This window comes from Ailuropoda melanoleuca, chromosome 6 (genome assembly GCF_002007445.2).
Source record: "Ailuropoda melanoleuca isolate Jingjing chromosome 6, ASM200744v2, whole genome shotgun sequence".
NCBI lineage: Eukaryota > Metazoa > Chordata > Mammalia > Carnivora > Ursidae > Ailuropoda > Ailuropoda melanoleuca.
In genome coordinates, this window is record NC_048223.1 from 103,047,693 (window position 1) to 103,071,299 (window position 23,607).

General features: G+C 51.8%; 1 protein-coding gene across 1 annotated transcript; it reads right to left on the reverse strand.

Moving 5' to 3' along the window:
- Positions 1-4,174: 4,174 nt before the first annotated feature.
- On the reverse strand, positions 4,175-23,243 carry KCNIP2 (potassium voltage-gated channel interacting protein 2). The gene is made up of 9 exons (XM_011236049.3): positions 21,842-23,243; positions 8,640-8,739; positions 7,003-7,132; positions 6,782-6,851; positions 6,542-6,612; positions 6,304-6,411; positions 6,015-6,119; positions 5,815-5,877; positions 4,175-5,508 (listed from the first exon to the last, which is right to left on the reverse strand). Exons 1-9 carry the CDS (start codon positions 21,912-21,914, stop codon positions 5,461-5,463), a joined length of 768 nt encoding a protein of 255 aa, XP_011234351.1. The 5' UTR covers positions 21,915-23,243; the 3' UTR covers positions 4,175-5,460.
- Between the last annotated feature and the right edge of the window lie 364 nt (positions 23,244-23,607).

Below are 23,607 nucleotides of genomic sequence, written 5' to 3' on the forward strand. Positions count from 1 at the left end.
TCCCCCTCCTTCTTTTGGGCTAGCCTATTGAGCTTCATTTGGTAGGGGGAAATGGAATAGAGGAGACGAGAAAAGCGGAAGGTAATCAAGGTAATGGAGCGTACCATTTATGCCTGCCACCCTCTAGAACGAGCCAGGCGCCCTGGAACGGACCATTACCTCTCCTGAAGAAGGGGAGTATGGGAGGAGGCTGCAGCCGGTTGGGGAATAGGGATGGGGGGTGGTGAAAAAGGTGTTTACTCTCTCAATGCGCAGGCGCGGAAACGAAGCCTCTAGTTCTTAAAGAGGTAGAAAGAAACTGACCTATTTCTATTGAGATTCTTCTAATAGGTTGTTTCATTACATCAGCCTGACCCAGGATCGGTTCTGTGAAGACAACATTCCAAGGAGCTCAGCTCACCCCTCTGCCTGAATCATTTTCCCCTACCCCCAGCGTGGCTCTAACCTCTCTTAAAAAATTAAGTCATTAGTTCATTCCTTCGTTCGGCAGAGACAAATTGAGCTTGCCTCTTGCTGGGCTCTTGGGCCACTATGAGCTCACAGTATGGTGGTGGAGACAAGCAAGTACAAGCACAATCCCCACATGGTGTACCCAAGTGTTTCCGGTGCTCAGAGGAGGAACTGACTTAATCCTCCTTTGGAGAGGGTGGCAGCCATGGCTTTGCTTTTGAGCTGGAACGTAAAGGTTGAGTCGGAGTTAGACTGAGTAGGGGGGAAGCGAAGAGAACACTCCAGGCAGGTGGAACAAAGTACAATTGTGGCGAGGGGTGGAAAGGCCTGGCATCTTTGGGAATGGGGAGCATGAGCTGTGTTTAAGGGAGAAGTGAGATCCTTGGGCCTTAGCATAAACATTTCCTTAAGGAATCCTTCTCTAAGCCCTACATGGGCTTGGGTCCTCTTGGGGCTGTTTGTGCTCAGAGCTCCCTGTAGTCCTGTCATGGGCACTTTATTTCCATTTATATCGGTTAAGAGATCTGTTTCAGCTCGTGAAGTATAAATGTGAAATGAGCATCTCAGTCTCATTCTGATCATTAAAACTTAGTAGTGTCAGTATCATATTCAACTCCTCCAGCAGTAGCCCAACTTGTAGCTCCAGGGGCTCTTATAGTCCCTCTTCTTTTTAGTCCAGGAGTGTTGAGATGGGGGTTAGAGGCAAGCACTTTCTTAGGGGACCTCTTGTAATGCCAGTTGGAGGCCATAAGCAGCTTCAGTGGATATTGTGGTCCCTTGGAGGATTTGGGGTTATCATTCCACCTGACAGCCTCTAGTCTCATGACACTTTCATCTTTGTCTCACACTTGGCAACTGCTAGCAAGTCAGCAGCCACTATTTCATCTATTGTCCAGACTGTTGGGTCCATGGCCTAGGCAAGATCCACTTTCCATATCTGCACTTTTCAAACTGGAAGGGAAGTTTCTGCCACACACACTCTCTCTCCAAACCACACCTCTAGTCCCTTGTACCTCCAACAGGAACCAGAGCTTGGTAGATCTATGATAAATACTTGTGGAATCAATGAGATAGGGCCCTGCACTCACAGAGTTTAACTTCTGGTTAGAGAAACATACAATAATAAATTCAGTACATACACAGGGTCTCAGTTTGTAATAAGTGCCATGAAGGGAGGAAATCAAGTAATGTGATAAAGAGTAACCACAGCAAGGAAGGGCTACTTCAGTTGGAAAAATAAGTAGTAATCTGTGAGTGAGCCATGATAATGGCTTGGCCTAGGGAAGACCAGTGGAGACAGAGAAAGGCAGCGCAACTTTGGTGGTGGAATTGTGATCGATCAAAGGAGTAGAGGGAGGGGATGCCTACCTGGCTCAGTTGGTAGAGCCTGGGAATCGTGAGTTCGAGCCCGATGTTGGGCACAGAGATTACTTTAAAAATTTTTTAAAAATAGGGGCGCCTGGGTGGCACAGCGGTTAAGCGTCTGCCTTCGGCTGAGGGCGTGATCCCGGTGTTATGGGATCGAGCCCCACATCAGGCTCCTCTGCTATGAGCCTGCTTCTTCCTCTCCCACTCCCCCTGCTTGTGTTCCCTCTCTCACTGGCTGTCTCTATCTCTGTTGAATAAATAAAATCTTTAAAAAAAATAAAAATAAATAAAAAAAAATTTTAAAAAGAATAATAATAAAGGAGTAGAGGGAGAGGAAGAAATGAAGACTACTAAATTTTGACCTGAGGAACTAGGTAGATGGTGTCATTTATTAAGATGGGAAGACTGAAAAAGCATGAATCAAAGCTCCATTTTGAGCATGTTAAGTTTCTCTGTCAAATAAATAAAAATCTTTAAAAAAATTTTAAAAATGGGGTGCCTGAGTGGCTCAGTTGGTTAAGCGTCTGCCTTCAGCTCAGATCATGATCCCAGGGTGCTGGGATCAAGCCCTGAGTCCAGCTCCTTGCTCAGTGGGGAGCCTGCTTCTCCCTTTCCCTCTGCCTGCTGCTCCCCCTGCTTGTGCTCTCTCTGTGTCAAATAAATAAATAAAAATCTTTTTAAAAAAATTAACATGGTAAGTTTGACCATTACAGGTCCACATGAATATGTCAAATAGGCAATTGGATATATGGGTTTTGAAGCTCAGAGGAGAATTCTGGGGATATAAATTTAGGAATCCTCTGCATATAGATGGTGTTTAAAGCCATGGGACTGGATGTGATTCGGAGAAGAGACTCAGGTCTGAGCTATGAGGCTCAATGTTTAGAATTCCAGTTGAAAAGGATGAGTCTCCAAGAGGGTGCTGAGAAGCCATGGCCAGAAAGGTAAGAGGAAAAACCAGGAGAGTACGAAATACCAGAGGGCATGAAAGGAGTGTTTTGAGATGGAGCAGTTGACAACATTCAGAATCCAACTAGTGGCCAGAAAAAAATTGTCAGAATGCCAACCTGCTGTTTTTTCCTGGATCCCATTTGTGTGCCCTGGCTCGGGGACACTTCTTACCTCACTCGGCCTCAGACTTCAACTTCCCTTAAACTTGAATCTACCCTAAACCATAGAGACCGTCTCCATACCTGACATACATACACACACTCACCACACTCATTCATCCAATCATACAATTATTCATAGAATTATTGAATAGCTATTATATGCTAGGCCTCAAGGATAGGATGGGGGTGGGGGCAGGAAACCTAGTCCAGGCCCTCAAGGAGCCCTCAGAAGCTTATAGTATATCAAAGAAGACAATCACTCAAATAAATATATAGTAACAAACGGAGACATGCCACAAAGGAAAAGTATAGGGCACCATGAGAGCCTGTCACAGTGTCAACTTGTTTAGACTATGCGTGATATGCACAGCATCCATCTTTCACTCACAAATCTTTACTATGTCTCAAGGCAACCCTGGACAGAGACTTGGGAGACTGGGTCTAGTCTCAATCTTCCTATAAACTCACTAGGTGACCTTGAGCAGGTCCTCTCCTCTCTCTGGGCCTATTTCCTTTTCTGTACAATGGAAGGCTGAGAGAAAGACTAGACCACAGGTTCTTAACTTCAGGTCCATGGCCGGGCTTCAGGGATACAAAAATATATGAAAAGGTGTGCATTTTTTTTCTTCTGGACAGCAGGCCCACAACTTCCATCAGATCCTTCAGAGGGGCTGTGACCCAAAGAAATCCAAGGACTTATGGAGCAGATGGTTGTGTGATAATGTAAGCAGGAAACACAGATGACAAAATGATGGATTCTGGAAGTAAGTTTTTCTTCCTTGGACACCATACTCCTCCGTTGACCTTGTCAATGTGTACGATGATGGAAGAGAAGAACTGATCCCCCTTCTATGGATGGTGAGGCTTAGTCACCACATAATGGTGTCCTAGAGAAAGGATGGGAGGAACCTACCACTGGTGGTCCCTCCTCAGAAACAGAACAAAGAAAGGCAGCCATTCCACACAGGAAGTCTCTATTACCCTTTGTGTCACTTGCTCCATGGTGCCTGGGTCCACCCCATCCAATTCCTCATCATTCTTGGCTGGAGTATAGACACAAGTCCCCTCTCTGAGGTCAGGTAGGTTTCCAACCCTTCCAAAACCTGTGTCTCAATCTCCTGCCAAGGGTTGGCCTAGCTATGGAAAGAGAGGCACTTTCTTTGGAATCTAAAAGGCTACAGGTGCAGGAATTAGTGTGGTGAGGTATGTGTGGAGTAGGAGGGACAAAAAGGCAGAGACGGCAGCCTGTGCATAGCCATTGTGTTTTATTGGATCGGTGTATTTTTTTACTTTACAAAATATACAGAGGAGCCAAAAATGCAAAGCAGTCAACAGTGTTCTGATGGGAAAGGGGGCTCCCTCATGGCCCTTTCCCTCAGATCCTGACTGAGTGGGAGGGTGAGCTAAATGGAACGAGCAGGTACATTAAAGGGCGGCAGCATGGCAAGAGCGGTCCCCGCCTTCTAGGTGTGTACAGGGGCATCTCTGGGTAGACTGAATAGAGCAAGAGGACACCCTAAGTAGGAACTGAGGAGGCTATGTGGGGGGTTGGAATAGAGCCTGGGTAGATAAAAAATTCTAGTGAACGCCTCCTCACTGGGTTCAGATGCTATGCTTGCCTCCCTCCTTCCCCTTTCTTTTAAGGCATCCACTGGATGGTCCCTGACTCACTCCATGCCCCCAAGTCTAGAAGAAATGGCAAATGAAAACTTAAGTTGTAGCAATCGGAGAGGAGTAGACTGAAACTTTGGCAGGTATCAACTGGGACATCTCCCACCACTGTTGCCACCACCCACACAAACAGGAGGGAAGGAGAGGAAGGAATTCCAGGCATGAGGCAGACATCAGGATCCCAGGCTCTCCTGGAATACTGAGGAGAGTATGGAAATTTCTGTGGCATTTCCAAGGAGACAGTGTCTTCTGAAGGGCCTGGAACTCATATTCTGATAACCTGGGGTGGCAGACCTATGGGGCTCAGAGTGTCAGAGCTGTCACTGACAATCTCCAGGCCTTTCTACACTCTACCCCAGCCACCTATGACCTAACCACCTGGCTCAGGCCTAAGATTTCTCCTTCTACATTCTTGTCCCCCTCCTACAAGGCTCTCAAAGGTCTGAAAGGCCAGTCAGTGCCATGGATAGAGCAGACTCTCTGAGAAGGAAATGAGATCAGGGATAGGAAAAGCACCATAGCAGGAGACATTTTGTCTAGTGTCATAGTTTCTAGAGTGGGGATGGAAGGTGGAGAACCATTTATTTCCTATAGCAGGGGTACCCTCAGCACTGAGTGTCAGGCAGGAAGGGGATAGGAGCTGTTGGGAGTTGGGAACACCCCACAGATACACTCTGCCCACGCCCTGGCCCCTTTAGCTCCAGCAGTCTGGACCACTGAATCCCCAGGCTCTTAGATTCCTACAGCCCTCAGGGCTGGGCGAGGATGAGGACAGACCTGGGAAGAGACGGGTGAGTTCCACCTGGACTAGGGCTAGAATATGGTCCCCCCAGGACAACTGACCCCCTTTCCTGGGGAGCTAGATGACATTGTCAAAGAGCTGCATGGACCTCATGATGTTCTCGTCCTGTAGCCATGGTGTGCGAGAGGCAGATTGGAGAGAGAGAGAAATAAAAAAGAGCTTATCAGGAACACAGAGAGGGACATTCACCTGAAATGGGGACATTTAGAGACAGAGAGAGGCAGGAAGGAAGGAGACACCCAGAGAGATCTGAAGTAGGGAAGGACAGGCCTCCCCGAGTTGTGAAGGAACCGGACTCGGGAGTGTGGGCAAGTTAGGGAGATGATACTCTGCCCAAAGGAGCTTTCTCCTACATCACTGAATCGGACCCTGAGTCCAGATCATAGAAATGTGGAGGGCAGGGGCCTGTACCTTCTGGCAAGACTCAATGAATTCCTCAATGGTCACCACTCCATCCTTGTTCCTGTCCATCTTCTGCAAAAAGGTAGTCAGGTAGAGAGAAGAGGAGGGATGACAGGAGAGAGGCAGGCAGAACTCAGGTAAGTTCCTTGCCAGGACCTTGCCTCCTTCCCTTCACTCCAGGACCCTCCAGCCTACCCAGTCCCAGGCACCTGGAAGAAGCTCTCCACGTGCTCCCTTGGGGCCTCCTCTCGGAGTGCAGGATATGTATACTTGCCCATCATGTCATAGATGGATTTCATGATATCAAGCATTTCCTGTTAGGCCAAGAGAGAAAAGGATCCTTCCTCAGAGCCCCCAGCCTCCAATCAGGAGGCCTAGAGCCTAGGGCAGACCTCACCCCTTGCTGGTGAAGCAAGCGTGGGTCACATTTTCCTCCTTAGGGCCCTTTGCACCTCCCCCACACATAAAAAACTCTCCAGCTCTTTAGTTGCCCCACACCTCCTTGGTGATGCAGCCATCCTTGTTGAGGTCATACAAGTTGAAGGCCCAGTTTAGTCTGTCGTCTATGGTTCCCCGAAGAATCACCGACAAACCAGCCACAAAGTCCTGGGAAGGAGACAGGGGGAACTATATTTTCAGATACCCTTTACCCAATCGCCAATATGGGTTTGGCCTGTAGATCCTGGCCCCGAAGCCCCAAGAAACAGGCTTCCTTGACCCACTTCCTCCAGCTCACCTCAAAACTGACTGAGCCGTCATGGTTGGTGTCAAAGGCATTGAAGAGAAAAGTGGCATATGTGCTGGAGTCTGTAGGATAAGCGTGGATAAGTTTGGCTTTCAGACAGGAGAGGACTTCCTACTTCTATGGAGTTCCCCGAACCCCTCTTATCACTTGGCATTCCCAGCCCCTCCAGATCCCCTTCCCCAACTCAGCCTAGAGTGGACAGCTGCTTCCTCTCAGGCCTTGTCCCCTCACCTCCTTGAGGAAAGAACTGAGAGTAAATCTGCTTGAAGTTCTCCTCATTGACAATTCCGCTGGGACATTCCTGGGAGGTGGGGGGAGAGTTAGAAAACAGACCGAGGACAGAAACAAACCCCCCTCCCCTTCCCTTTCACATTCCTAAAGCACGCAGGCCAATCTTAGAAGTCCTGGATAGGCCCCTCCCCTCAGCCAGTTTGGCCTTGCTTTGCACTCACATTCTTGAAGCCCCGGTACAGGACCTGCAATTCCTTGCGCGTGAACTTGGTTTGCTCCTGCAGCTGCTCCAGACCCTCTGGCCGGGCCCGGCCTCCACGAACCCTCTTCAAAACCACCGACCCACCCATCCTCCCCACCTCCAACACCAGAGACCAGCCTGCCAGTTCCCTGGACCCTGGTCTGAGGATATCAAAGCAAGGAGAAGATGCTGGTCAGCTTCCAGGTCTATCAGTTGGCCGGGCCCATGGGCAGGCCTGGTCCCAGAGCCAGGGGTCCGACTCCCCTGGGCCCTTCTCCCCTGGTTGAAGGGAAAGGGCCCCCAGCCCCATCTTCATCTCAGAAAGGGAGGAGCAGAAAAAATGGATTCAAGAGGAACTATCTGAGGGTCCAGGCTCTGATCCACTCAGATCCGCCCAGCCCCACACTTGCCCCGCCCAGATCCTTCCCTCCAGCCAATCCCCGCCTATCCCAGCCATGCTCGAGCCATGCCATGTCCCGCCCAGCTCCAGCCAAGCCCACCCAGACCCACCCCTACCCTGCTCCCAGTAAACCTTAGCTAACGTTTCATCCCTGGCCCCATCTCAGTCCTGCCCCAGCTCCCGACATCCAGTCCCCAGGCAAGTGCCCCCACCCCACGCTCCGGAAGGTCCCCGCCCCCGCCCCCACCAGGACAGTAAGTCACCTGGGTCCAGCGGGCGGGGTCTGTGGGGGCGGAGGGAAGCTGGGACTGCTAATGCTGAAGGGAGCGAACTGTCACCGAGAAAGTGGAACACCCGGCCAACTGCAGACACACACCTCGCCCCTTACACTCAACAGCAAATCTCACAGACCTGCGTGTTACAACGCACACATCCCAGCCCCGCGCGCAGAGGCACACATAATGAACGAGCACAGACACACACGAAACAGACCCCACGCACACATGCTTGTGGGACTCACGTCTGTCATTTTCCTGAATCTACCCCCATGTGGGACCCAGTGGAATCAAACACAATGACCCTCTCAAATAACTACAAAATGGGTCTCTGTGGCTTGCAAAATTCGGTATGATCCTATGGGGTGGGCAAGGCCCAATTGAGGAAACAGGCCTGGTGACAAAGTGAGGCCACTCCACTTGGGACCGGCTGGAACTAGAAAACCCAAGTGTCCTGGCATCTGGAGGAAGGCAGGCTCCATCCTCTGCACCTGCATCCACCCAGTCAGGGCAGAGGTGACATGCATCTGGAGGCCCAAAACATGCCCCGGGTGCGGCGGGCGGCCACAGTGGCAGACACTAAGCCCCGCACAGACCTCACAGCAGTCTGGTCGCGCCGGGCCACACTGGCCATACTCAGTCTCAGGCCTCAGCCCTGCCACACTGGCCACGCCCAAACACCCGGGGCTCACTCATTTTGCTGACCAGTGACGCCCACAGACACTTGGGCCCCGCCCCCCAAACTGGCCAAGCCCGCACGTTCCGCGGGCTCCTGGCACTGCAGCCAGGCCCTCCCCACACTTGGACCTACCAGCGCCCACTCCCCCCCGCCGGTCACGCCCACACACGCACACGCGCGCACACACACGCAGGCCTGCTTCTGTCACACTGGTCACACCCCGACACATACAGGCCCCGCCCCCGGAAGCACAGGAGAGGCACTTGCTTTCACTGACTGAGGGCAGGGCCTGGGGCCCGCAGCAAGGCAGCAGCTTGAGGAACCGCTGCTTCAGCGCTTTTTTAGTGGGCCCTGGAGGGTGGCCTGGGAAGAGAGAAGACCCCAGGAAGGCACATTAACCTCCACTATCCCTCCGTTCCCCTCCCCGCTGTCACAAATCAACCCTGAAGGGAAGGGGTGTTGGGAGGGGACTGGAGGAGAATGGTGAGAGTAGCTGGGCTGGGTTAGGGAAGCCCAGTGGGTTTCACAGGCATAAAAAGTCCACTCAGGCATCTTGGATAATGGGAAATAGCTGGGGACAATGAGGCCATCAAGGGGAGGTGGCACTGGCCTCGGTGCCTGCTGACCCAGTGCCCTCGGCTCCAGTGCTTTAGCTGGACCTGAGGGTGACGTCCAACCCAAGGACTGCCTGGGTAGGAACACCTCTGTCTCTCTCTCTCTCACACACACACAGTGACAAGCGTGTATAGTGACACACAGAATGATAAATCACAGTGATGGATGCCATACAGGGACAGCTTGATACCCAGCAACTCACTCAAACCCAATGGCCTAATTAAGCAGGCCCCAACACATGCACACGTGCACAGGTACACACACACTTTGACACAGTATTCCTCAATACAAACATATACAAATGTGGCCTAAGAAAAACGACACGTACATATGAGGACCCACACAGGCCATCTTACATGTGGCATGATCAAACCACACAGAAACACATGGGACATCATGACACGGTGTGTTAAGGACACTAGAATACACTGTGACCCTATAACAAGGTCACCACGACACATACCCATATCATATTGTGACTTAGGTGCCCATGGCACCCAGATACCTTAGATAGCACATCACCAACAGAACCCATGTTTGTTCTGCCAACCTTTCCCCTCATCCTAGGGCACCTAGAATCTCCCTGCCAGTGGAACAAAGTTCCTCATCAGCTAACTCAACCACCCTGAAAGTGTGTCCCCTCCCATGTCTTTGAAGGTGATATGTTTGTTCTGCCAACCTTTCCTTCCTATAACTCCTCACCCCAGGGCACCCAGAATCTCCCTGCCAGTGGAACAAAGTTCCTCATCGGCTAACTCACCCACCCTAAAAGTGTGTCCCCTCCCATGTCTTTGAAGGTAACATGATAGCAAACTTTGAAGCAATAACAGACTTTGAAGATGAGTATTTTTTGTAATGTGGGGCCATCCACAGCCACTGACCACAGTTCCCCTCGCTTCCCCTTTAGACCCCCGTGTCCTACAGCTCTAATTGAATCCCAGGGAGGGTTCTGCGTTGGTGTGCCTGTGTCCGGCAGCACCTGCCTCCAGACTCCAGGACCAGAGTCCACAGGGGCCTAGCACACTGACCGAAGTTGCTCTCAGTCCATTTCTGAAGGGGCCCAACTTCCTTGGGTTGTAGGTTACTAGGGCATCCCAACTCCCACGCAGGCCCCGCCCCCCAAAACCAGGCTCCACCCTTCAGGACCTAGCCCTGCTCCCTGGAGGTAACTGCTTAAAGTCAACGCCTCCCTCTCCAATACGTCCTCTCTTCCCCTCCCCCCGCAGAGCTATGGAGAGGTTGGAGGGAGACCATGGCCGAGTGGCGGATCGATGGCGGCCTGGCCCCCAGCCCAGGGCTCCATTAGCCCCGACTCTGGTTTCCCGAAGCCGGATTGCGCCTGGGGCCTCCAGTGGTGTAGTTGCAGCTGGACTGGGAAGGGCGGGGCCCCGCCTCTCCCAACCTCCCCATCGGCACACTTCCCCCCCCTTCCCTGGTCCCCTCCCTGCTCCCAGGACTCCATCTCCTCTAGGCTCCCCTGAAAGGTGGGAAGGGAAGAGCTGCCTTCAGCCTACAGAACACTTGGGTTTCCTGGATGACCCCTCTTCCCACCAAACAGTCTAAAGGGCATGGCACATCAGAGCCAAACTGACTTCATCTTTTCAGGATTAGATGAACCCCAGTTCANGGGGGGGGGAGGGGAGGAAGGGGACAGCACCCCGCCTCTCCCAACCTCCCCATCGGCACACTTCCCCCCCCTTCCCTGGTCCCCTCCCTGCTCCCAGGACTCCATCTCCTCTAGGCTCCCCTGAAAGGTGGGAAGGGAAGAGCTGCCTTCAGCCTACAGAACACTTGGGTTTCCTGGATGACCCCTCTTCCCACCAAACAGTCTAAAGGGCATGGCACATCAGAGCCAAACTGACTTCATCTTTTCAGGATTAGATGAACCCCAGTTCATCTAGGACCAGCCCTTGCTCCCCACCCCACTCTGATAAATGCAGCAGAGGATGGAAGATGAGTTGGGAGCTTCCTGCTCTTACTGAACCCTAGAGCAGGCAATTCATTGGCCCTTCCTCTTGTCTCCAGCTCCCTTCACATCTTTTCAGTTCTCCCCAGTGTCTACCCTATAGCCCTCCTATCATAGTTCTTGCCTATTTTCCTGTCCCTGGTGGAACTGGAGAATAGCTGTGCTGTGGAGCTGCGCAGTTCTTGGTGTGAAGAGGAGGGAGAGGCCAAATCTCTCAGGAGGAAGAACATGCTCCCCTCTCTACCTCCAGTATCACTCTCTCCACTAGATGTTGGGGTGATGTGGAGAATTGATTTCTCAATCCCAATGCCCAGGCCCTGGAGAGCCTGAGGCAAAATGGAGGGCAAGGGGGCCTGGGAAGCAAGGTCCCTGATCTATTCTACCCCTCACCCTCCTGCCAGAGCTGATCTAAAAATGTCTCATTCACAGTGTTTCCACTCCTGTCCCCCCGAACCCACCCCCATCCCAAGCCTTGAGTTTGGAGCTGGTATTTCCTCAGGGAACTCTGGGAACAGCCACACACACGATCCAGTACCCAAAGGGGCTCAGGCACAGTCACAGTCACCATCTCACAAAGTCACATACCCTGTCCCTCTGACACATAAAATCACATCCCTGCCACATACAAAGGCTCACACACTCACACACTTTGTCCTTTTTCACACAGACGAACACATGCTCACACCCCCTGTATCTCTCACACAGAGTCCATGCACACTCTGTAACCTACACCTGCAAGGATGGAGATGTGGAGAGTCACACACGTCTTCAGAGCCATTGTGGGCCCCTGGCCCAAAGGGACTCCCCAGAAGTCTGGTGGTATCTCAGAATCCCTGGAACCTCCTTCCTCTACTCCTGATAGCCCTGTTTCCAGACCTCTCCTCATGTCCCGGATAGATTCCCCTCATCTCCATACCCCAAGTCCTCCCATGCTGTGCTTCTCATCACCCCCCCCAAAACACCCTGGCCCCTGGCCCTCTCTCTCTTCCGCTCCCTCAGACACCCAGCCCCCAGATTCCCTCCTCACCTCCCCCAGAAGCCCGTCCCCCAGACACACTCCTTGAATTTCCCTCTTTACCTATCTCAGATGTCCTGTTCCCCAAGCATCCCTCCTCACCTCCCCCAGAAGCCCTATCCCATTACTAACATGCTTACCCTGCCCCCAGTCATAAAAGCACAGTGACCCCCTCCCCAGCGCTGCAGCAGGCTGCTCCTCCAGTCGGCAGCCCAGACACAGCCAGACACCTGGGTTACCTTCCAAGGAGACTGGCTCAAAAAGGCCAAACTGCTCCAGGACCTTGACAAACAGAGCGAGGACCACAAGCACAGCAACCATCTCCAGCCCTTCCAGGTTCATGGTGGGCCTGGGGCATGGCCCCCACCAGCTGAGGCTCAGACACACTGTCTGCCCTCCTCACACCACCTCCCCCTCAGGCTCCCCAGCCCGAGTAGGACCGCCTGCAGCCTCCCTCCCCCTCTCCCTCCCAGGATCTCCTCCCTCTCCCGCCCCCTCACCCCGCCTCTGCCCCACAAGCCTCCCAGCCACAGCCTCTTCCTCTTTACGGGGCCACTTCAGCCTACGGACTGGCATCTCCTCAGGAGCCTTTGGCGAGAAGGATATGGGCCAGAACAGGCCAGGCCAGGGGAGGAAGGCAGTGACCCGCCTCTGTCCCTGAGGACAGCTTCCCCCGGACACCTTGTGGCTTCTGTGCCAAAGGGGGGGGCAGAGGGAGGAGCTATGCTTAGGGAGAGGGCAGGGAAGGGCAGTGTATGTGTGTGTATGTGTGTGTATAAGGGAAACTACGAGCTACACAAGTATAAGTAATAGATGTATGTGTCAGAATATAAGTGTCTAGGCGTTTTCTTGTGTGTATTCCTGTGTCTGACTGTATGGCGATGATGTGTTTCTCCTCTTATGTGTGTCTCTGTGTGTGTGGTTTACACATGATTGTGTCTGTGTCTATTAGGTGTGTGTCTTATATATATGGGTAAGTGACCTGGGTGTCCATGATATGTGTGTGAGTGCACTGGAGTATTTCTGAGTGTGTATGGGGAGTGAGGTGTATGTGTTTAGCAGGGCTGTAGGGTCTAGGTCTGAAGACTGATAGTATAGATGTGTCCTATAATTAGGAGTATGGGTCAACAGTGATTGTGTAATTGTATCCGCGTGGAGCTGTACGGAGAAGGCAGTGACCTCTCCAGTCAGGAGGACACTACCAACATCGATCGTGGTTGCCATGGAGACTGAGGCGGGAAGTACCTCTTTCCACAAGCCACAGACAGGGAAACTGAGGCCCAAGGGAAGGAGGATTAGGTCCAATAGCCTGGGCAGGAAAAAGGCTGCTTAGCCTTATCATGACCCCCTGGGGAGGGGACTTATTATGGCTACCTTTGGGTCCCAAAGATTCAAATTCTTTGGGAGAGAAGAGAGAGAGCTCCTCCCTTCCTCTCACCCAGGATCTGCCAAATTGTTACTGAGCTGATGGAGAAGCCCAGAGTAGGAGGGAAATCTGAACCCTCCAAAGAAACCACCTACCCTCACCCCCTGGAGCATTCTTGGAGCCCGTCCCCCATCTTTCCTGCTCCTTCTCGGTGGGGGGAGCAGCGGCTGTGAGTGTGTATGTGTGTGTGCGCGCGCGTGCTCCTGGGGGTGTGCATGTTTGTAGGAGTGGGGAGAGGCCTGCAGAACCAGTGAGCCAGAACACAAGAGCCTCTGAGCTACTGCCACAGCTGGGGAACATTGATTGAGCACTCACTATGTGCTAGATAACACCCTATGTGCTTATAGACATGATCATATTTTTAAAATTTTTTAATTTAAATTCAATTTAGTTAACATACAGTGTATTATTAGCTTCAGGGGTAGAATTTAGTGATTCATCAGTTGTATATAACACCCAATGTTCATTATGTCAAGTGCCCTCCTACCACAATTTTTAAAAGATTTTATTTTTTAAGTAATTTCTACACCCAACTCGGGGCTCAAACCTACAACCCCGAGATCAAGAGTCACAGGTTCTTCCAACTGAGCCATCCAGGTGCCCCTAGACATGATCCCGTTTAATTTTCACAACAAACCTATGAAGGAAGTACTATTATCCCCACATGACTTGCGGTAAAACTAAGGCAAAAGGAAGAAAATCACCAAGATTAGTAAGAGTCAGAGCCTCAGTTAAAACTGAGCCTGTGCTCAGTTTGACCCTGAGCCTGTGCTCAAACCATCACACTACACTGGCTCCCTTCTTAGACAGCTTGCCCACTCAGGAGGCCCAGGTTAGGGGGACTGACCCCAGAGGGAGCCCTCCCCCTTGTCCAGCTCTGGGATGAATGTGTCTCAGCTGCAGTTGGGTGAAGGTCCGGGTGGGGCTGTCCTACAACTTCACTTGAAATTGATCTGCAGTTCTACCTGGCCACCACTGGGGGTCAGGAGTCTATATCATACCTTATTTCACCCCTTCCCTAATCCCTCACCCCACAACATCAGTGGAAAGTGTGGAAAGGATGGGAAGAAGGGTATGCCACAGGCTGGCTTGGTCCTCTGCTTGCCCGTCTACCCCTCCTCCAGGAAGAAGTCAATCTAGGGACCGCTTTTGGTTTCTCACTCCTTAGAGATTACGGATTTACAGATGAAACCAGCAAATATCTCCCTGTCACTGTCCAAATTCCACACCTGGCATTTAATTCCCCCTACCCTCATCAGATTCCTTTCTTTCCAGCCACTTTGGCCTCTTCACTCTCCCCCAAACACATCAAACTCAGTGCTATCTCTGTGCCTTTGCTCCTGCTACGAATGCCCTCCTTTCTGCTCTCCTTCTGTTCTGCAGTTCTCACCTAACAGGACCTCCAGCCCTCAGCAGGCTCCCAGTGACCTGAATTTCCAGTGAACTCAATTCTGGGCCTTCAAAACTTAGCACCTAATTCTGTAATATTATTAAGTGTGAATAGTAAAAGGAGGAAGCATAGCATGGTAGGGAATAGTGTGGGCCAGAGTGACAGATTCCCTGGGTTCAAATCCTGGTTTTGTCAGTTGCAATTAACTGGGCAAGTTCTTAACCTCTGTGTGCTTCTGTTCCCCACCTCATTTGGTTGCTGGGAGGCATAAATGAATTAATACATGGAAAGCTGTTAGAATAACTCCTGGTACAGAGTAACTGTGAAGTGTTTGTTACCATTATTAATAACATAACATCTCCCCCCTTATATTTCTATAACTCTTAATTAACAAAGCAATTCCACAAACATTGTTATCTTGATGGCTTCTCATAACAACCCTACGAAGACAAGAGAGTGAATAGTATTGTGCCCATTTCACTGATGAGGTAAACGAGGTCCATAGAGATAAAAAGAGACTTGCTTGAGGTCAACTAGCTAAGATGAAAGGATGCATATTTGAACCTAGATCTTTCTGAATCAGTCCTGTTTCCTCAACTAGATTACAAGCTCCTAAAGGGCAAAGATGTTTAAAAATTGGACTTATATACATTGAATGCCAGGCTCTGATCTGGTGCTTGTGGAACAAAGGTGAACAAAACAGGGTTCTGGCTTCCACTGGGTAGGGAGAGACAGCCCACTGAGAGAACTATAAGGCTTCTATTCATTCAAAAAATATTTGTTATGTGCCTACTATGTGATAGGAACTGTTCTAGGCAGGTCATGAAATGAGCTATGAAAGCTCATTTAACTGTTAAAGGTCTCTAACTCGGAGGCCAGGAAAACCTTGGAGAGGGTATTTTTTGAGCTGGTTCTTAAAAGATGGCTAAATGTCAACAGTCTACCTTAACAAAGGGATCTACATTTATTGAGCACATTTTGTGTCCTGGACACTTTACATATATTATCTCACTTAGTCTTCATAGTAAACCTGACAGGTAGGGTCTGTTAATCCTGTGTTTACAGCTGAGTGGTCAGAGTTTGTAGTAGTATACCCATTTTGCAGATGAAAGAATTGAGGCTCAGGGAAGTGATTTTCTCAAGATAGCACAGATGATGAAGAATGGATCAAGACTTAAACCAGGACCAAAGATCTGCCAGCCTGTCCTTCCAATGTGTGGGGGTGTCAAAGAACCTTGGATGAGGGTAGCTTAGTTTGTGTTGGAGGAGCCATAAGTGATAAGACCAAAATGGCTCAGATTCCATGGAGCCTTGAATGCCAAGCCAGACTATCTGGAATGAAAGAGGCAGCACAGTCACATCTTCTGGGTCTCTGCTGCTGATTCACAGATGGAGAGACTGACAACCTTGCAGTCTGTTGCCCTGTCCCTGGATGCTCCTCTTTTGTCTCTTACCCCCACCCTCAACCTTCAGAGACCCTGACCCAGCCTCACAGGGACTCAAGGTTCTTAATCAACCAGGCCTCTGGTGGGAAGGTCTGTAAGTGAAAGAGTGAGTTGTTTTCCAGACTCTTCTGTCTCCTCACTCAGAGACCTTTCAAGTCCCAGGGCCCAAAGAGAAACTTACCCAGATCTGTCCTCCCTAAGCATCCCTGTCTCACTTAGCTCTTCACCCAAGGGAGTGAAATCTTAATGGAAGCACTTCAGGCAGAGTGAGGGCTCAAGAGAACGCTATCTTGAAGCATTAGGTGCGCCCTCCTTAGGTCCCTCAAATCTCACTGCAGATATACTCCTAACATTTTGTCGTTTATCTCTCACAGTTCAAACCCAGAATAATACTGCCTTACGAGGCGACCCACCCTATATAGCTGTACCACTATCATCTGTCCTTGACCCCCCAGTGAAGAACCCAGCCAGTGAAGACCCCAGAGCTCTTCTCTCAGTCCCCCAGCCCACTCCATTCCCAGCCAGGCCAGAAGACAGAGCACCCCCCAGCTGCATTAGGTGATTAATGAACTCCCTACACTTTGGGGCTATTTTGGGGCCTAGAAGTCATTCCTGCTATGATTGAGAGCTGGCCCTGCCGGGCTCCAGCCATCTGTCACTGGAGACAGGTCCAAGCAGGGGGCTTGAGGGACGCATGCTCCCCTAAGAGACTGCCAAGCATGGCTCTGGCTCAGCCCCATCTCCCCTTCTGGGGAACACATGGCAAGGATAGGCCTCCAGAGGCTCAAGAGGATACCATGGAGAGAGCCACAGAACTACAGATCCCAGACTGCCATGGGGCTAGGTTGTTCTGGTTTCTCCGGGCCAGGTGGGGAAGTGATGCTAGGTTCTGTGGGCCGTGGCTAGGTAGCCCAAAGGAAACTCAAGTGGAGGTGTGTGTAAATCTCAGTAGTACCATGGTATGATATCCACAATCGGCATGTCATAAATTCCACACATCCCACACCAAGGTACAATCTTGTGAAGACTATACAACTCACTTAGTGTGACTCAGGAACCCTCAACCCAACTCTAAAGCATAGAACCCCAGGCACATGCAGTTTCAGTGTCACAGAATCCCAAAGATATGAAACCCCAAGGATGCACAGACCCCGTGATCACAACCTGAGTGAAGCATAACCCTGTTCATACAGACTCCCAGAGATAGACGAAATGGTGACATACAATCCTTATGCCACACAAGTCTATTATGAACTTACTAGGTGACTTTATGTTGGTCTTGTTCCACCTCAGGATTTTTTCCTTCTGGATACTGACCCCAGTCATCTTAAAATCCCATTAAACTAAGCAATTTAGTAAAGGGTTGTGCCTTTTCCCTGTTCTGTTGCAAGCTTCCTCCTTTTATCCCTGCAAGGGGCCTCGACCCTTACATCCACCTGCTTAAGGCTCCCTCCTCTATCCTTAGTGAGAAGATCTGCCTCATTCTCCATCATTTGAGGGACCATGATGCCCCACATCCTTTCCTTTTTGAAGACCCCTATCCTCTACCTTCTCTGTAAGAAGCCCTATCCCTAGCTCCACTCTGTCAGGGAGCTTGCCCTTTAAACCCTTTCTTTTGAGGGATCATGCTCTCTCAATCTCTGTGAGGGGCCCTTCCCCTCCCCACCTCTTTAAGGTTCTTATCCCACTTCACTCACTTTTTGAAGGGTCCAGCCCCTTCCTCCCTTCCTCCTACCTGGCGACAGCGACCCAGTCACCAGCTGGTAGAGGGATCTCGCTGCCTGCCCCAACGGGCTCCGGCACCTGCGGGGGCATCGGTTCATGGTTCCGCTGAGAGCACACTGGCCAAGCTCCACCCCCATAGCCCGGGGCGGTCTCGTCTCCGCCCCCACCCGAGTGGGCCCTGCGTGGGCGGCGCGGGAGGGCCGGACCCGCAGGACCAGAATCTCCGACAGCAGAGTCTTCTTTCGCTTGCTGTCGGCTCCGGGCTGCAAGGGGGGAAACGCACCCTGGCCTCGTCATCTGAAGCACCCATCCTCAAAGTTCCTAGAGTGGGAGGGCGGGGGTGGGGGAGGGGAGGACGGACTCTCTCACAACCTTCTTTGGGAATGGTTTCTGGATTTCTCGTGGGGAGAAGAGGCACCCACGGGTTGTGAAAAAAGAAGCTGGGGGAGGGGATAATGAACCTTATTCTTTATTGTCCCTCTTTTTTTTTTTTTTTAAAGATTTTATTTATTTATTTGACAGAGATAGAGACAGCCAGCGAGAGGGAACACAAGCAGGGAGAGTGGGAGAGGAAGAAGCAGGCTCATAGCGGAGGAGCCTGAATGTGGGGCTCAATCCCATAACACCGGGATCACGCCCTGAGCCGAAGGCAGACGCTTAACCGCTGTGCCACCCAGGCGCCCCCTTTATTGTCCCTCTTTAGTCCTTCCTTCTCTGCCTGTCGCACACCTCCCCCTCCCAATTTGGCAGGGAGAAGCGAAGGGGGTAAGAGGACATAGTTGTCATGGCAACTTCTCACACTTCATACTTCCGAAACCAATGGTAGAGAAAGCAAGAGGAAGGAGGAGGAGCTGGACAGAGTAGTTGGGTGGCAAAAAAGAGGCGGCTCTGAATCCCTTTCTCTCATAACTTTTGTTTTGTGTCCCTCGGTCTTGCTCCAGTGGGTTCACAGATTCTCCCATCGTATGTTGACTGCCAGCCAAATGCATGAAGCAGAAGCTCTCCTCCCCTCAGTCCCAGCCCCGACCCTTTCCAGGACTCCTCTCTATCGGGCAGTACCCCAAGTAAACTCTTTCAGGACCCACTGACGGCTTCAAACTGCCGGGACAGCCTACGGGAGAGACATAGTTCCACTGCTCCGACTGGGATTCTGTATTTTTGGCTAAAAATCCTACATTTAGGATTTCGGAGAGCGTCACCTGCAAACTCCACGCAAATTTTGCCACTTGATTTGGAGGCGACGTCCCCGTTTGGAATCAGCTCCGTAAGCATGGCTGCTCTAAGACCACACGGGGGCGCCCTAGACTGGAGAAAAGATATTTACGAGCAGAGGGACCTGAGTTCAGGCCTTCGCCACCTGGATCCCAAGTCTCTCCTCAGCGTCCCCAGTCCTTTCTTTCCTTCCAGCTTGGACAGGACTGCCACTGACTGATGCTTTTTCCCACCACGCCACACTTCTAAGTAGCCCTGTCAGGCTTGGAAGACCAGAGGGGTAGATCTGGGGCGGGGTGGGGCTCAGATTCTCCCCACCGCCCCCCCCCACACAAAAAAAACTCCCCCAGCTTTGAGTCTGGAGGAGTGGGGGAGGAAAGTGATCGGGGGTATACCCGGGATGCCTTGATGACTTAAGGACTGCCTCCCTGTCAACCTAATGGACAAGAATGACGGAAGCCAAAGACCACCCCCATGTCCGTCCCCGGAATCCCCCCTACACAGGGAAGGAACTTTGGGAACTAGGAAGGCACGGCAGTACATCGTCCAGAATGCTTGTCAGCACCTCGGACAACGACTCCCCTTCCGGCTCCAACTCAGGCGTCTCAGGGCACCCAGCACCTTATCACCTTATCAGGGGGAGTCCCAACCTCAATTGTCTCCTGCTGTAAGATAAGCCCTCCTTCGAAAGGAGAGCTCCTGGTAGTGCTATTTCTACTTTCAAGTCGTGTGTGGAGCTATCTACAGTGAGAATGGTGATGATGAACACCATTCTTGATACTTGTCAACATTTGACCTGATTTCACTTGGGAGGTAGACAGGCAAGACGTAGTATTCTCCATTTTAGAGATGAGAAAAGTGAGACCCAGAGAGCAAAAGTAATAGAAAGCTCATTCCTGCACCTTCCAATACAAGTGCTTCCCCACCTTCACCAGCCTCTGTTTCAAATAGCCAAGTGGGGAGGGGATGATTCCACTAAAGGGGAAAATCAGTTAAAGCAGAAAGCAAACACTGACTAATGTGGTGCTAATGGGCACCTTGGGGCCTTATACTCCCAAGGATCCTGGGTTGGTGAGAACACAGGTCAAAGCAGAGCTGGACCTTTGGATTCCATCCCAGTCTGAACCACATCTAGGGCACATCTGGGGCCTGCTTGAGCCAAAGGGCTCTCCCTTCTGGGAGTCTCAGCATAGGAACTAGGACTTCCCCAGGGTCAGTGAGTAGGGGAGCCACTTTCTCAAGGCATTAGATCCTAGTTCTCTTCCCCATCCTGGAGACTTAACCTCACTCCTCTAAGGACAGACAAGGATCATGGGCTCCCTCCACCTCCCCAACTTGTTTCAGACACAGGAGACAGTCTGCCTCCTCCCATTCATTGTTGGAGTACCCGGGCAGGCTGCACAATGAGACAGAAAACACACACACACACACGGAAATGTATACAAGGTGACACACTCACCCACACAAACACGTGGGTCTGCCTACCAAACCCAAGAATATGTGAGGGCCCAGATGTACTCCATATTGTGGGAGACAGAGAACATCTGGGCAGCAAAGTAGTTTGGGGAGGCTACACAGTACCTTCCAGACCAAGAGCTTCTATCTCTGGGTTTGGAGGGGAAGCAAGAGGGGATGTTTTCCTTCAGGATTGGATGAAGTTCTGAGAGGGTTGTTGAGGGTTAAAGGAGCTTCAGTTGAAAGAATGATCTCTGAATACTTTCTTGGGGCAGGGGTGGAGGGGCGATGACCCAACACTAACCAAAGCCTCCGCACAAGGGCCAGGTGCTGTTTCTGGGAGCCAGGGTGGGCCGACACTAGAGTCCCTCCTTGGGTCCACCTGGGCTGTTTGTGGAAAATGTAAGGAAGCGGTGTTGTGCGGTAAAGGCCCCCTTATACACCAGGAAACCAGAGAGGCAGCAAGGGTTTAAGACTCATCATAGACACTCACAGAACCCCACTGCAGACATTGCCACATAGAAGTACACAATCAGCACCGAAATGCCAATAAAATCTGCATAGTCTCACCATCACAAAACACAATACAACCTACTTTAACAAATGCTTGCCCCAGGAGGGTCACAGTCATAAAGTCTTACAAAGAGACATACTCCCGTAAAGGCAAGCCCTGACACATTCTGACAGTCACATGTCACTTCATACAGAGTCACACACTCAAAGCACGGAGTTGCATATAGAACACAGACACATGGTCAAAATAACTTCATTAGTACAACAGAGCCCTACACAACATCACTCAAACATCTGACAAGATCATACAATTGCACAGCCAACAAAATCACACTCACCCTATCACCAAGCTTAGGGCACATGGCAACCAGCGAAGGGAGGCACACACATATACATACACAGACACACACAAAGAATGACAGGCGCTCACGCACGTAACACCTCCCACTCCAGACACTCTCCTAGCTTTGTGTCACACACGCCCACACCTGCTGCCTCTCCCCACCTGCCCGCCTGTCTCCCCCACCCCCTACGGGACCCAAGGCTTTGAACCCCAGTGTCCTGCTTCCCTGAACAGCCTGGAGGGTGCCTGTGAATGGGGTAGAGTGTGAGTAAGGGCCTGGCCAGGGTCAGAGAGGCTTAAGGGTCTGGGGGGGGGGGATGAAATCTACACTCCCTCCCGCGACCCTTGAGCCCAACTCACCTGTGAGCTGGTCATAGGATCCGTCCAGGTCTCGGGAATCGGACAAACTCTCCTTGCGGCCCTGGCCCCGCATGGCCCCCGGCGCCCCCGTCCCGTCCCGCCTGGGCCGTGGGAGGGGGCGCCGGGTGGCCAAGATAGGGCGCTCACACGGCGCCCCCTGGTGGCGTTGCACGCTGTCTGGGCTGGGGCTGAGTCTGGGATGGACTGGGGTCCCGCTGGGGGTCCTGGGGCAGGAGCGGGAGGCTTGGGCAGTAGGTGAGCGCAGAGCCGGAGGCAGAGCGGAGCTAAGCAAGGAGCCAGAGCCAAGCCGCCTCTCTCCTCCCGCCCCCTCCCCGCGGCTGTCACCGCCGCCTCCCCCCTTTGGCGCTGCCGGGATTGGCTCCCCCTACCCCCGCCCCCTCCTCTTTGCAGCTCGGGGGAGGAACCCGGTGAAAGGGTGAGCTGGGAAGTGCGGGGAGGGAGGCTGGTTCTCCAGCAACACTAACCCCTAAACCTGAAGCCACGGGTCCTGGGGGAGAGGAGGGAGGAGGGCCAGAAAGGACCCACTGGGAAGAAACGGTGCTCCCCCACCCCAACTCTTAGGCACTCCATCTCCACCATCAGCACCGTCCAGGGTAAGTCTGTAAGTGTCCCGCCCAGGTCAATCTCCAAGTCAGCCCCCATCTTCTCTATTGTTCTCCTCCCATGTATGGGTCTCCGTGGTGCCAACCGGTGCCCACCCTGCTAGGAGGAGGGGGTTAGGGATGCAGAGCAAAGAGCAGCCCAGACTCTAACAGGCTCGTCTCAGGCCAGTGGACTACAGTTTTCTCTTCTCTCAGAAAGACCCCAACCCTCAGCCACTGCAAGACCCCGTCTCTGGGCTACATTCACTCTGACGGTACCTTCTTCCCTGATCTAATGACCCCCACTGGCCCACCAGGAAGAAAAGGAAAAGAGTGAACCAGGTGTTTCTCAAGACTTTGTTCTTTTGTTCCTTTTTCCCCCTCAACTTTCCTGCCCTTCTCTTGTCACCTGCCCTGTCCTAGATTCCTTCTGTTTTCCAGAAGATTTGGGGAGTGACTGAATGGTGTGGGAGATCCAAGTGAAGATACAGAGTGGGTAAGACATGCTCTTGTTTTGAGGCCCCCTTCCCTTGGATTAGCTCCTTTTCTGAAGCCAGGGGCTATCATAGAGCTGGGCTGCCTCCAGCTGTCCGAGGAGTGGCTACTGAGTGACTGAGCCTACTTGTCTGATCTTCCCCAGGCTCTTTACTGGACTGGGGCACAAGAGCCCCCCCCCCCCCCCCCAGGGGAAGGGGGTGGGCAGTGTCTGATGGGTCTGGATGGTGTGGTGGCAGTGTCCCATATGATCCTCTTTTTTTTTTTTTTAAAGATTTTATTTATTTATTTGACAGAGATAGAGACAGCCAGCAAGAGAGGGAACACAAGCAGGGGGAGTGGGAGAGGAAGAAGCAGGCTCATAGCGGAGGAGCCTGATGTGGGGCCTCGATCCCATAACGCCGGGATCACGCCCTGAGCCGAAGGCAGACGCTCAACCGCTGTGCCACCCAGGCGCCCCTCCATATGATCCTCTTACTTGCCCCATGGCTCCTCTGGAGGGGTGACCTGATGAGACTGAAAGCTTCAGCTAAAGTGACCCCAGCACATTTAATGTCTTCAATTGGATTTAATTTCCAAGCACTTGATTCAATTAACTCAGCAGGAATTGTGGTAGGAGTTCAGGCACGAGAGGGGGACAAGCAGCTAAAAGAAGGACTGTCTTTGGGA

Excerpts from the sequence above, each read along its gene's own strand:
- KCNIP2 (XM_011236049.3), bottom strand. The coding sequence starts at position 21,914 with ATGCGGGGCCAGGGCCGCAAGGAGAGTTTGTCCGATTCCCGAGACCTG. Across the intron at positions 8,740-21,841 it reads ATCCTATGACCAGCTCACAG|GCCACCCTCCAGGGCCCACT; the intron begins GTGAGTTGGGCT and ends CTCTCTTCCCAG. Across the intron at positions 6,412-6,541 it reads ACGGCTCAGTCAGTTTTGAG|GACTTTGTGGCTGGTTTGTC; the intron begins GTGAGCTGGAGG and ends TCTCCTTCCCAG.